The 14,632-nt window shown below is 39.0% G+C and overlaps 1 protein-coding gene across 4 annotated transcripts in view; it reads right to left on the bottom strand.

The window, feature by feature from the left end:
• Positions 1-14,632, bottom strand: part of LOC132815754 (ras-related protein Rab-5A) — a 52,118-nt gene that overhangs the window by 11,858 nt on the left and 25,628 nt on the right. For 3 of the 4 annotated variants that reach the window (XM_060824901.1, XM_060824899.1, XM_060824898.1), the window contains 2 exons: positions 9,946-10,174; positions 3,472-3,623 (listed from right to left, as the gene is read on the bottom strand). In XM_060824901.1, the coding sequence (XP_060680884.1) occupies positions 3,472-3,623; positions 9,946-10,111 (318 nt within the window). In that variant the 5' untranslated portion in view covers positions 10,112-10,174. Of the gene's footprint in view, positions 1-3,471; positions 3,624-9,945; positions 10,195-14,632 lie in introns of those variants that run through there. The other variant, XM_060824900.1, reaches the window with a different exon arrangement.

Here is a 14,632-nt window from a genome sequence, read left to right as displayed (position 1 = left end):
TAGGCTAGCAGGGAAGACAACACAATGATTAGAAAACAGGCCAATATTGTTAGCAATTATAAAAAGCACTAAAAATTGATATAGGTAATTAGAGACCCATTAAGTCCTAATATCTGTCATAATTTGCTAGTGTGCAAAATAATAGAATCAATGTGCAGGTCATTCTGCTATTACTCATTCATGTGAATTCGCTGTAATGCAATTGACAAAATGGGGACAATGTTTCTAAAGCACACACTTTTAAAACACGTGTTGGCTGTAACACAATAACATTGCCAACAATTTAAGCACTGTTTCTAAAGCACCATTTTTCTAGAATGCAGGGTTGCACAAGAATGCAACCATCACATTATAGAAAAGCTACCTGTACTATACTTTAAATTCCAGAATGAAATTAGTAAGGCACTACAGCAAAGATTATTGCAGAAAGTAAAAGATTATGTACGAGGTAGCACATTTCATGGACAGAAGATTGGTTAGCTAACAGGATGCACAGAGTCAGTGTAAATGCACTTTTTTCAGGTTGGCGAATGTAATGAGCGGTGTATCATAGATACCAGTTCTAGGACCTCAAGTGATTATAATTCGTATAGATGACTTGGTGAAGGGATGGAAAAATATTGTTGCCAAAGTTGCTGACCCCACAAAGATAGGTAGAAAAGTTAGTTATGAAGAGCACCAAGAAAATTACAAAAAGACGTTGATAGGTTAAGTGGGCAAAGATGTGACAAATGGAGTTTGATGTGGGTAAATGTGTAGAGCATAAGAAAATGCTGTTCAGCTCACTGAATCCATGCTAGCTCTTTAAAGAGGAACTTAGGTCAGAAGTCACATGACACCAGATTATAGTCCAACAGGTTTATCTGAAATCACAAGCTTTCAGAGTGATGTTCCTTCGTCAGGTGAAGAATCACCTGATGAAGCAACATCGCTCCAAAAGCTTGTGATGTCAAATAAACCTGTTGGACGATAACCTGGTGCTGTGTGATTTCTGATCTTGTCCACCCTAGCCCAACACATCCAAACACCTCCACATTATAGAGAAATCTAATCAATGCTATTCCCTCTCTATTCCTGTCAATTCCAAAAAGAAGCTTAACTTGCAATGCTCCATCACTCTCTTAGGCTCCAAGCTTCAGACCATCATCACTCATGGACTAAAATGATCTTTTAAAAAAAAATCAGTTTCTCCAACCTTACTTTATTGATGCAAGTCCTCATTTCTGGAATCATGCTTGAAACATCTACTCCAGACCCTGTGGAGGACCTTACCATCCTGCTCAATTATGGTAAACAGAAATGGACTTAATGTGCTTTTAGTGGCCTAACCAAAATGATATACATGTTCAGCATTACTGAACTGCTTCTTTACTCACTACCTCTTATGAATCCCAAGATTGTAACATAGGGGAAAATGCACATGGCATGCATGCTGTGACGGTGATGAAATAGAAGCATGAAAGAGAAATTAAGGAGTCTTAGCAGATTTGGAGTTCAAATACATCAACGTCTGTAGATCAACGATAAAATGATGCTTTGGTAATTTGCAAGTACAGCATAAGTCAGAAGTCAAAATCAAAACTCATATGGCCAGAACACACCTTTAGTGTAAGTAGCTCTAGTCATCAAAAAACAAGGGAGACACAGAAGGTCCAGCCCAAGAAAGAACCATGATGCCAACTCTTAATGTTAAGAGACCTAAGTAAGGAAGGCTAGGAAAATGTGGTCATTTCAACCTTGAAAGATGAATGAGACAAATGCTTAACAAAAAACAATTCAAAATTACTTTGTACTACATTGCAAACATAGGATCAGGGATCACAATTTAGAATTGGCAAAAGAGAAAAAAATTAGGACTGATATCAGGAATATTATCCAAAATATTTAAAATAAATGTGTTTGCAGATGGTCTACTGGTAACACTGAATTTCTGGATGGAAGAAATAAGCTCACCACAATTATCCAGTGACTTTAATCATGTGGAGCTTTTCTACACAATATTCAAAGTTATTATCTGCATATGCCATACAACCGTTAAATCAAAGGAATCAGATAGGAAGCCAAAATAAACCTCAGTCAGAAGAGAAAAAACTTCAACAATCCAAGGTAAAGTGCAACATTCCAAATCTGCGACTTCTGCCTCTAGAAGGATACATGAGAATACTATGACCTACCTGCAAGTTCCCCTCCAAGTCATACATCATCTTGACTTGGAAATATATCACATTTCTTCACTGGGGCTGGTCAAAATCCTGGAACACTCTAACATCACTGCGCGTAGACCCATACTGCATGGACTGCAACAGTTCAAGGTGGCAGCTTACCAACACCTTCTCAAGGACAGGGGAATAAATGCTGGCGTAACCAGTAATGCTCACATTCCATGAACAAATAAGCAATTCAGATACAGGAAAGTTGTTTCGAACATGAGAATGCACATTTATACTTACAATATTTCCAAAACACCAAAAATTGCTTATGTGGATGCTCAAAAATACCAGATTAGACAAACAGTAAAATTGTAAAGTTAGATGCTCAATACCTCAAGATTCAAAGCAAACATCCATCAATACTCATGAAGCTTTGGGGATGTAGGAAGCATACTTCTCACATCTGCACATTTTTATAGAATAATGTATTTAAATCATTAGACATCTGCTAACTTTAATAATTTAAGGTTGACAGCCAACTGCAAAGATTTCCAACATATTTAATTACCTTAGCAGAAAAATATATCCAAATATTCAAACATTAATTCCGCCAATACAATCTTGAATAAACCAGTGATGGAGTATGAGTAGAAAGAGGAAATGAAACTAACAAAATGAACTGAAATCATAAGATTAAAATTTAACTAAAAGTAGAAGGAGAAGAAAAGTCAGGAATAGTGGACATATGCCTAAACAAGGAGCAGGTGACTACTCAGCTCCTCAAGCCTGTTCTGCTACTATTCAACAAGATCATGGCAGCTGTTCACATTGTGGTTTCAACTCCACCTTCTCTATTAGTTTTTGATTATTTTATTGGACAAAAATCCAGCTAACTCTGCATTAAAAATATTCAATGACTTTGCCTAAACTGCTTTCTGGGTAAGACAGTTCAAAAGGGTCACAGCTGTCAAGAAAAGAAATTCTCAAATGACTTAAATGGAAAATCCTTTCAAAACAAAACCAAACCTGCTAGGCCCATGAATTAAAAATCCCTTCTAATAGATAGTACTAACAGATGGTTCAACAAAAACCTTTTCCTAAGCTTGGTCCTTATTACAGATGAAGAATCATTAACATTTTAATATCTTCATCCAATCGACAGAAAGCTGTATTAGTTAATCAAAATGCACGGTGCACACTGGTGCCTTCAGGTGAAATGAAATTGTTTAAATTTTGTACATTTACTCGAAACAATTCAACTTTGTAATACTTATAGAATTAATAATGCAGCTGTATAAAGCTATTGTATAATTCTACTTACATCATTTGTAATATCATATACCACTATGGCAGCCTGTGCTCCTCGATAGTACATTGGGGCCAAGCTGTGATACCTTTCTTGCCCTGCTGTATCCCATATTTCAAACTTCACAGTCGTGTCATCCAAGCATACAGTCTGAGTTAGGAAAGCAGCTAAAACAAAATAATGTGTTAGCGGGTCAACGTTTATATGTAACTGAAAGTTTGAACATTTTTAAGTCAACATGCAAATAAAACATAATTCAGAGAAGGTTCATTTGATTAACTTCAGAGATGAAAGGTTCATCTTATAAAGAGATATTGGGCAGTTTGGACCCACATATTAAAAGAATGGCAGGAGATCTAAGTAAGATATAAGATGCTGAGGAAGACTGATAAATCTGATGAAACACCAATATTTCCCCTTGTGGGGCAATTTAGAATGAGAGATCATAGTTTGAGGCTAAAGGGTGGCAGGTTTAAAACATGTAAAACTCAATGTTGTGCTCTGTGAAATACTGCCCTCTGGGAGGTCAGCTCTTCAGTCCATGTTTGGTCCAAGGGCTGCCATGATGTAAGACTCTGATGTAACCCAGAATGATCAGTTAAGCAGCTTATTTCTTGGCAGATGCTGCTTGATAGCACTGTCAACGTATCCTTCTATCACTTGGAGTTAAAAATCACACTTTGACTGAGAGAAGAGTGATAGGGTGATAACTGACCAGATTCCATTTCCATTGCTTTTTGTGCACAGGATATTTAGGTAGATGCAAGTGGTTGAGTTATACTAGAACAGCTTTATGCAACAGTTTTTAGTTACACAACATATCTAAAATTACACATTACAAATCTCAGATACTGTAGAGATTTTTTTTTCAATAAACAAAAATAAAATTGAAATAATTATGCTTATCCCTTTGCAGTTTAAGTGGTAGTCTACAAACAGATAGCTAGCAGAACCATAAACATTTAAATAAAGGGCTACAAAATGCATGTTCAAGCAAACAAATACTACAAATCTTCTGTGCTACTTCGAGTTTAGCACCTAGATATTTGGACCATGGTGGGTAGCTATCAGACACATGATCTCGGCATGTTACGGAGTTTCTGATAAGGACACATATTACGTAGGTAACATTTTAAAATATTAGTCAAAGAATACCAAAGTTGCACTATCCTGTTTACCCAATGCTTCCCCCCAAAAAATACTAAACCTAAAAACTAAGAATTCAAAAACCTTATAGTACATTACAAAATAATTAGTGTAGCACATTAACTGGGTATGCAAAATGTATTTATTTACTTTTGCCTCTTCAGTGGCATCAATGGAAAACAATTCCTTCAGTTGGTTCACATTGTAACCATTATAAAGCAGACCTTAGCAATCATTTACAAAGATTCAAAAGCTGCTAATAAAATATTCTACTCAGTCACAGAAGATATTAACTTCTAAATGTTTAGACTGAGGTAAAGTCTTCAGATGAAAACAAAGACTTGTAACTTTTAAAATGAAGATAACATCAATTGCATGGCATTGCTGACAATGAGTCAAAGAAAACTGGAATTTTATCAATAAGGCTATAAGACATGGGAGCAGAAATCAGGCCATTCAGCCCACTGAGTCTGCATTCAATTATGGCTGATAAGCTTCTCAACTCCATTCTCTCGCTTTCTCCCCATAACCTTTGATCCCCTTGATAATCAAGAACCCATCTATCTCAGTCTTAAATATACTCAATGACGTGGCCTCCACAGCCTTCTGTGAAAATAAATTCCACAGATTCACCACTCCCTGGCAGACAATATTTCTCCTTATCTCTGTTCTTAAAGGCCTTGCCCTCGGGTCCCAGTCTCTCCTACCACTCTGTTCAGGCCGTTTATAACTCTAACTTGCAATTAGATTCCCCCTTCACCCTCATAAACTCCATCAAATCCAGAGTCCTCAAAAGTTCCTCACATGTCAAGCTTTTCATTCTTTGGACAATTCTTGTAAACTTCCTCTGAACATGCTCCAGGACCAGCACATCCTTCCTGATATATAGGGCCCAAAACTGTGCATAATACTTCAAATACGGTCTGACCAGAGCCTTAAAGCCTCAAAAGTACATCCTGGCTTTTATATTCAAGTCCTCTCAAAATAAATGCCATTATTGCACTTGTCTTCTGAACTACTGACTCAACCTGCAAATTTACCTTGACAGAACCCTGGAAGAGAACTCCCAAGTTCCTTTGTATTTCAGAATTCTGAACTTTCTTCCCATGTAGAAAATAGTTCATGCTTCTATTCTTCTTACCAACATGCATGAGCTCACACTTTCCCACATTGTACTCCATCTGACACTTGTTTGCCCATTCTCCTAACCCATCCAAATCCTTCTGCAGCCTCCCTGCCTCCTCAGTACTACCTGTCCCTCTATGTTTGTATCGTCTGCAAAGTTAGCCAGAATGCCCTCAGTTCCTTCAGCTAGATCATCAACGTATGAAGTGAAAAATTGTTGCCCTAACCCCACTTGGCTTCCATTCTGAAGATGACCTTTTTATCCACACTATCTGCTTTCTGCCAGACAGCCAAGCTTCTATGCATGCTAGCACCTTGCCTCTAACACCATGGGCCCTTATCTTACTCAGTAGCCTCCTGTGCGACACCTTGTCAAAAGGTCTTCTTGAAGTCCAGGTAGTTAACATCCATTGGCTCTCCTTGTTCTAAACTGCTCGTTACTTAGAGTCATAGAGATGTACAGCATGGAAACAGACCTTTTGGTCCAACTTGTCCATGCTGACCAGATATCCCATTCTAGCGATTTGTCAGGCATGACTTCCACTTGATGAAACCATGCTGACTTTGCCCTATTTTACCATATATTTCCAAGTATTCAGAAATCTCAACCTTCACAATGGATTCCAGAATCATACTCACGATCAAGGTTAGGTTAATTGGTCTATACATTTCCGTCTTTTGCCTTATTCCCTTTTTAAACAGGGCTGTCATGTTAGTAAAATCAGGGAACCTTTAGTGAAAGATCACCATGAACACCTCCACGATCTCTCTTAGATCTCTGGGGTGTAGTACATCTGGTCAAGGTGATCTATCCACCTTCAGGCCATTCAGTTTTTCTAGAACCTTCTCCTTGATAATAGGCACCATACTCAGCTCTGACCCCTCACTCTCTTCAATATTTGGGATATTACCCATGTCTTCCACTGTGAAAACTGATGCGAAGTCATTATTCAGTTCCTCAGCCATTTCATTCTTTTCCACTATCTCTCCAGCATCATTTTCCAGCAGCTCAATGTCCTCTTTTGCCCTTTACATAAAGAAACTCTTACAGTCTTCCTTTGTATTACTGGCTAGCTTACCTTCATATTTAACCTTCTCCCTCCTTTTGTTTGGTTGCCCTCTGTTGGTTTTTTTAAGCTTCCCAACCTCTGGTTTCCCACCTTCTGCCACATTATATGCTTTTTCTTTTGCTTTTATGCTATCTTTGACTTTCCTAGTCAGTCATGGTTGCCTCATCCTCCCTTTACCATGCTTCGTTTTCCTCAGGATGAATCTCTGCTGTGTCTCCTGAATTACTCCCAGAAACTCCTGCCATTAATGTTCCACTGTCTTTCTTGCTAGACTCTCTCCTAGTCAATTCTACTCAGCTCATGCCTCTGTAGTTGCCTTTATACCGTTACCTCGGATTCTATCTTATCCCTTTCAAACTGCAGAGTAAATTCAATCATATTATGTTCACTGCCTCATAAGGCTTCCTACACTTTAAGCTCTCTTATCAAGTCTGCCTCATTGCACAAGACTAAATCAGTATTGCCTGTTCCCTAGTGGACTTCACCACAAGCTGTTCCAAACAGCCATCTCGCAGGCATTCCAAAAATTCCTTTTCTTGAAATCCACTCGCAACTTTATTTTCCCAGTCTACCTGCATACTGAAATCCCTCATGAGTATTGTAAGTTTGTCTTTCCTATACATCTTTTCTATCTCCTGGTGTACCTCGCATCCCAGCTCCTGAATACCGTTTGGACGCCTGTACATAACTCCACCTATGGATTTTTGTTGAACCTTCACAGTTCCTCAATTCTACCCACACAGATTCTTCAGCATCTAACACATTTCATTTATGATTGATTTAATTTCATTTCTTAATAAGACGGCAACCCCACCCTATCTGCTTATCATTTCAATCGGATGCATATCCTTGAACATTCTGCAATCCTGATTCCCTTGCAGCCACGTCTCCACAATGCGCACCACGTCATATCTGTCAATTTTAATCTGTGCCACAAGCTCATTTACCTTACTCCTTATACTTTGTACATTTAGATAGAACACCTTACATGCCTGTATTAACCACTCTTCTCAATGTCATTAGTTTGTCCAGTGAGCTTGAAGTTTGATTGCTAACCCTTTCCAAACACACGGTCCTATTTGTGTCTGTGCTGAGCAGTTTAATAACCACTCCTGATAACAACCTCCTCCACTCCACTCCCCATTTAGTTTAAAGTCCTGCCTACAGCCCCATTATTGGTGCGAATGTCCCACATGTGTTATCAATAATTATTGACAGATTGCAATTATAACTAAAAGTTTGCAGTTTCACAGCATCCAGGAACACGCATGGTGTTTTTAAAACCACTTCCAACAATTATATCAATACTTGTGAGCACTCAGAACAGAAACAGGCCATCTGGTTCAACAAGTCTACAGTGGTACTTATATTTCACATACTACTTCCCATCTTCCTCATGTAAACCTACCACTGACTATTAATTCTCTCCTCCCTCAAAGGCTTGTCCAGCTTCCTTTAAAATGCGTGTATATAAATCGCTTAACCACTCCTTGTTTGCAAGTTTCATATTCTCATTATTCTTTGAGTAAACATGTTTGTCTTCTGAATTCTCTACACTTTTTTTTGGTGACTATTTCATACTGATGGCTTCAAACTACATTGAAAACCACTATTAGAGGATCCTCAGTTTTGTTTATTTTTAAAAAAAACTTTTTAATCCTTTTCATATATGTATACACACACCCCCACACAGCATCTCCACCAGCCTATTTTAAATCATAGTTGTTGGCTGTCCTTCAACCAGAGAATGTTGTATGTTAAGGGTCAAGAGATTCTGCCATGGATCTCCATGTGACTGAAGAGGCATAGTCTTAACTTGTACATTCTTGGGCATGTACAGCACAACAGCCTATGAGGTAGTAGGATCTAGAGTGCAGGATTTACTTTTTCTTTGTTTTCCTGCCACTGCTCTGCCTCATCATTTCAACGCGTGATGAAGCAAGACAGACAGGTGGTTGCAACTTTGGACACATGGCAACAAGTTCTTCGCAGTCATTAATGTTAATGCTGCAGTGCCTCCAAGAGAACGCAAGTATCCTTCAAATATCTTAAGCAATCTTAGCAGGACTTATACATATAATGGTAAGGTCTAGGGAGTGTTACTGAACAAAGAGACCTTGGAGTGCAGATTCATAGCTCCTTGGAAGTGGAGTTGCAGGTAGATAGGATAGTGAAAGCGGTGTTTGGTATGCTTTCCTTTATTGGTCAGAGTATTGAGTACAGGAGTTGGGAGGTCATATTGCGACTGTACAGGACACTGGTTAGGCCACTGTTGGAATATTGCGTGCAATTCTGGTCTCCTTCCTATCAGAATGTTGTGAATCTTGAAAGGGTTCAGAAAATATTTTCAAGATGTTGCCAGGGTTGGAGGATTTGAGCTATAGGGAGAGGCTGATTAGACAGGGGCTTTTTTCCCTGGAGATTCAGAGGCTGAGGTGTGACCTTATAGAGGTTTACAAAATTATGAGGGGCATGGATAGGATAAATAGACAGACTTTTCCCTGGGGTCAGGGAGTCCAAAACTAGAGGGCATAGGTTTAAGGCGAGAGGGAAAAGATATAAAAGAGACCTAAGGGACAGCGTTTTCATACAGAGTGTGATATGTGTATGGATTGAGCTGCCAGAACAAGTGGTGGAGGATGGTACAATTGCAAAATTTAAAAGGTATTTGGATGGGTATAGGAATAGGAAGAGTTTAGAGGGATATAGGCCAAGTGCTGGCAGATGGGACTAGATTGGGTTCGGAAGTCTGGTCTGCTTCCATGTTGTACATCTCTATGACTCTATGTCCCTTTAATATGGTCACATAGCTTGCTCAATTCTACTCCATATCACCCACATTAAAAAAAAATGGAGAGATAAAGAGAAAGTGAACGAGTGTGATTATTCCTCTGATGATCTTGGCTCGGAAACTGTTCAAACGAGAACTTATTTATGACCATCATGCTGGTAATAAGTTTAAAATACAAAGATCTACTTTCTTCCTCATTCTTCTTTCTGAAAACAGTGTGGAGATGTTAATTTGTGAAGGGGACAAAAAAAAAATCGATGTACAGTACACAATACACTGATTAGCACTGAAAAAAATGTTAATTCAATACAATTACACCAAGGCCTTTAACTAAATGCCCATTAAAGTAAAACTTACCACCAATAGTACTTTCTTGATATTCATGGAACTGCCCCTTCACAAAACGGAGAACTAAACTAGATTTGCCAACAGCAGACTCTCCAAGTAGAACAAGCTTGAACTGGCAAATTTTGTTAGCAGCAGCTGGTCCATTGGGTCGCGCTGTGCCTCCCCGATTTGCCATTCCTAATTGTCACCAGATTCACTCGTGCCAATATTTGCTCCTGGTCACGTTGTCAGTTTAAAGCTTAAAAAACAAAGACTTTTCTTGAAGCAAAGGTAACAAAAAACATTAAGGTTAAATAACCTCTAATAATGCCCAATTCACAGCTAACTAGACACTAAAAAAAACTGTTAGAAATCTGAAACAAGTTATGAAATGCTGGAAATTTACACTATCTTCATCAGTATTTGCGAAGAGTAAAGACATAAATGCTTAGCATACATCCTCACAATTGAGACAATTATCCTACCCTGACGGGCAAAATCCAAATCATTTTGGATACCACCCAAATAAATTGATTTTCTGAGAAAAGCAGCAAGTTCTCTATTGAAGTTTTTTTTTACAAAGTGGCCTAACCAATGTCCTGTACAGCCGCAACATGACCCCCCCCAACTCCTGTACACTGACCAATAAAGGAAAGCATACCAAACGTCGTCTTCACTATTCTGTCTACCTGCGACTCCACTTTCAAGGAGCTACGTAACTGCACTCCAAGTTCTCTTTGCTCAGCAACACTCCCTTGGGCCTTACCATTTAGTGTATAAGTCCTGCTCAGATTTGCTTTCCCAAAATGCAGCACATCTCATTTATCTAAATTAAACTCCATCTGACATTCCTCAGCCCATTGGCCAATCTGATCGAGATCCCATTGTAACCAGAGGTTGTCCACTACACCTCCAATTTTAGTGTCATTTGCATACTTACTAACTGTACCTCTTATGTTCACATCCAAATCATTTATATAAATGACAAAAAGTAGAGGATCCAGCACTGATTTTTGTGGCACTCCACTAGTCACAGGCCTCTAGTCCGAAAAACAACCCTCCACCACCACCCTCTGTCTCCTACCTTTGAGCCAGTTCTGTATCCAAGTGGCTACTTCTCCCTGTATTCCATGAGATCTAATCTTACTAACCACACTCCCATGAGCAACTTTGTCAAATGCCTTACTGAAGTCCATATAGATCACATGCACCTCCCTGCCCTCATCAATCCTCTCTATTACTTCTTCAAAAAAACTCAATCAAGTTTGAGAGACATGATTTCCCACTTGCCTTTCCAAATACATGTACATCCTGTCCCTCAGGAGTCACTCCAACAACTTGCTCACCACCGATGTCAGACTAACTGGTCTATAGTTCCCTGGCTTGTCCTTACCACCTTTCCTAAACAGTGGCACCACATTAGTCAACATCCAGTCTTCCGGGACCTCATTTGTGATTATTGATGATACAAATATCTCAGCAAGGGGCCCAACAATCACTTCCCTAGCTTCCCACAGAGTTCTAGGGTACACCTGATCAGGTCCTGGGGATTTATCCACTTTTATGCAGTTCAAGACATCCAGCCCTCCTCCTCTGTAATATGGACATTTTTCAAGATGTCACCTTCTATTTCCCTACATTCTATATGTTCCACGTCCTTCTTGACAGTAAAACATTGATGCAAAATCATCATTTAGTATCTGCCCCATCTTCTGCAGCTCCACACAAAGACCACCTTGCTGATCTTTGAGGGGCCCTATTCGCTCCCTAATTACCCTTTTGTCCTTAATGTATTTGTAAAAATCTTTTGGATTCTCCTTAATTCTATTCGCCAAAGCTATCTCACGTCCCCTTTTTGCCCTCCTGATTTCCCTCTTAAGTATACTCCTACTGTCTTTATACTCTTCTAAGGATTCACTCGATCTATCCTGTCCATATCCGACATATGCTTCCTCCTTTTTCTTAACCAACACCTCAATTTCTTTAATCATCCAGCATTCCCTACACTTAACCAGCCTTTCATTTCACCCACTTGTCTCTGGATTCTCGTTATCTCATTTTTGAAGACTTCCCATTTACCTGTGAACATCTGCCCCCAATCAGCTTTTGAAAGTTCTTGCCTAATACCGTCAAAATCAGTTTTCCTCCAATTTAGAACTTCAGCTTTTAGATCTGATCTATCTTTTTCCATCACTATTTGAAAGCTAATAGAATAATGGTCACTGTCCCCAAAGTGCTCCGCCACTGACACCTGTCATCTGCCCTGCCTTATTTCCTAAGGGTAGGTCAAGTTTTGCACTTTCTGTAGTAGGTACATCCATAGACTGAATCAGAAAATTTTCTTATACACGCTTAAAATTCTTCCATGTAAACCCTTAACACTATGGCAGTCCCAGTTTATGTATGGAAAGTTAAAATCCCCTACCATAACCACCCTATTATACTTACAGATAAGTGAGATCTCTTTACAAACCGGTTTCTCAATTTCTTGCTATTAGGAGGTCTATATCAATAACCTGTGATGCAGAAATTCCTAACAAGGAGAAAAGATGACACTGGAAGATCCGAAGACAAGGACCTACAGCTGCCTGGTTTTGAGATAACAAGTGTTGTGTTGTAAATCTTAATTGGGAGTCTTATCAGACTAGTATTATAGAAGGGAAGGTAGAAGATAGGTTAGAGAAAGAAATTGTAAATAGTGGTTAATTAATTATTCTCTGTTATACTTTAAGAAATTAAGTTTTTAATTTTTATTTTACATAGTTATTGGTCACTCTAATCTTTACAGATTACAGACACGGGATAAATCTTGTGTTTTCTGTGTTTTAAATTAAGCAGGAGCGTTTACCTCGTGTCGTAACAAGATGACTTTGGGACTTTCAATTGATCTGTTGTGCAATTACTCAAATACATGACTCCAGTTGCACAGTCCAAAGTGATCTCAGATCTTGCTGCTAATACCGTGATGCCAAAACTTTAGTGACGGTTCTGTTCGGTTTTGAACTGAGTAACTTGCATGTTAGAAGATCAACATTATATTACACAATCTCAGTGCCATCATAGTGTCAGAGTAGATATTTGCTTGGTTAGCAGTTAAATAACAGTGTGTTAGGATTAGTATGTAACAATACTTCCAGTGCTCCAGATATGCAGAAGTGAGCCTTTGAAATTAACAATTTTTAATTGTTTTTGAAAACAAAGCCTCACCTTGCTAAACATTTGCTTGTTTAATTCAACTACATACCACCTATCCAAAGAAGAAGGAAAAGAAAGCGAACAAGTGTGGTTACTTCTCTGATGATCTTGCTTGAACACTGTCAAACAGGAAATCATTTATTGCCATCATGTATGTCATCAATATGTGAGGTGCTATGTCCTAGGAAGGCAAATCAGGGCAGGAGTTACATACTTAATTGTATGGTCAGGGGTGACTGTCTTTATGGTTCTCCCAATGTCTGCGTGGATTTCCTTCAGGTGCTCTGGTTTCCTCCCACAATCCAAAGATGTGCAGGTTAGGTGGATTGGCAATGCTAAATTATCCACAGTGTTTAGGGACAAGTAGGTTAGTTGCATTAGTCAGAGTAAATGTAGAATACTAGAGTAGGGCACTGGGTCTGGGTGGGATATTCTTCAGAGGGACGGTGTGGACTTGTTGGGCCTAATGGCCTGTTTCCACACTGTAGGGATTTGATGATATCTACGATATGGCTAGGGCTGTTTTCCCTGGAGCAGCGAAAGCTGAGGGGTACCTTATAGAGGTTTACAAAATCATGAGCGGCATGGATAGGATAAATAGACAAGTCCAAAATCAGACAGCATAGGTTTAAGGTGGGAGGTGAAAGATTCAAAAGGGATGTTTTACATGCAGAAAGTAGCATGTGTATGGAATGAGCTGCCAGAAGAAGTGGTGGAGGCTGGTACAATTACATTTAAAAGCCATCTGGAGGAGTATATGAATAAGAAAGATATGGGCCAAATGCTGGCAAACATGACTAGATTAGGTTAGGATATCTGGTTGGCCTGGATGAGTTGGACTGAAGGATCTATTTCCATATCGTATAGCTCTATAACTTTATGATAATGACAAAGTCTGAAATAGCAGATTTTAAGCAAATTACTTAGAGTTGATCTTTGCCGGCAAACTATGTATTCTGCTTTCAACTGAAATATTTGTCACTCACTTCTGGCTAGTTCAGCATAAGTTTGCTTCTTTGGTCTCTTCTCAATTCATATCAACTTCCTCAAATCTTTATCCAACTGCAACCATTTTCAAGTCTTCAATTTTACTATGGATTGCATACCCTCAGTTTTTCCTCAGCACTTCGGAATTGTGAATTCCTATCTAGAAGTTTCTTACCTCCTACACTCAGTCTATCAGACTTTCAAAAAATTTCTGAACCACATTATGGGTATGGAATAACGTTCCTGGTGACTTCAACCTCACATTCAAATGCTTTCTGAATATAATTATACTATTTAAGGTATTCTTCACATTAAATCCCCAGTATCTGATCAGGTGTACCCTAGAACTCTGTGGGAAGCTAGAGAGGTGATTGTTGGGCCTCTTACTATGATATTGTATCATTGATAGTCACAGATGAGGTGCCAGAAGTGGCTGACGTGGTGCCACTGTTTAAGAAAGGTGGTAAGGAAAAGCCAGGGAACTGTAGACCGGTGAGCCTGATGTAGGTGGTCGGCAAGTTGTTGGAGGGAATCC

Source organism: Hemiscyllium ocellatum, chromosome 5 (assembly GCF_020745735.1).
Source record: "Hemiscyllium ocellatum isolate sHemOce1 chromosome 5, sHemOce1.pat.X.cur, whole genome shotgun sequence".
NCBI lineage: Eukaryota > Metazoa > Chordata > Chondrichthyes > Orectolobiformes > Hemiscylliidae > Hemiscyllium > Hemiscyllium ocellatum.
The sequence above is the reverse complement of the archived record's forward strand: the minus strand, read 5'-3'. Positions and strand labels throughout refer to the sequence as shown.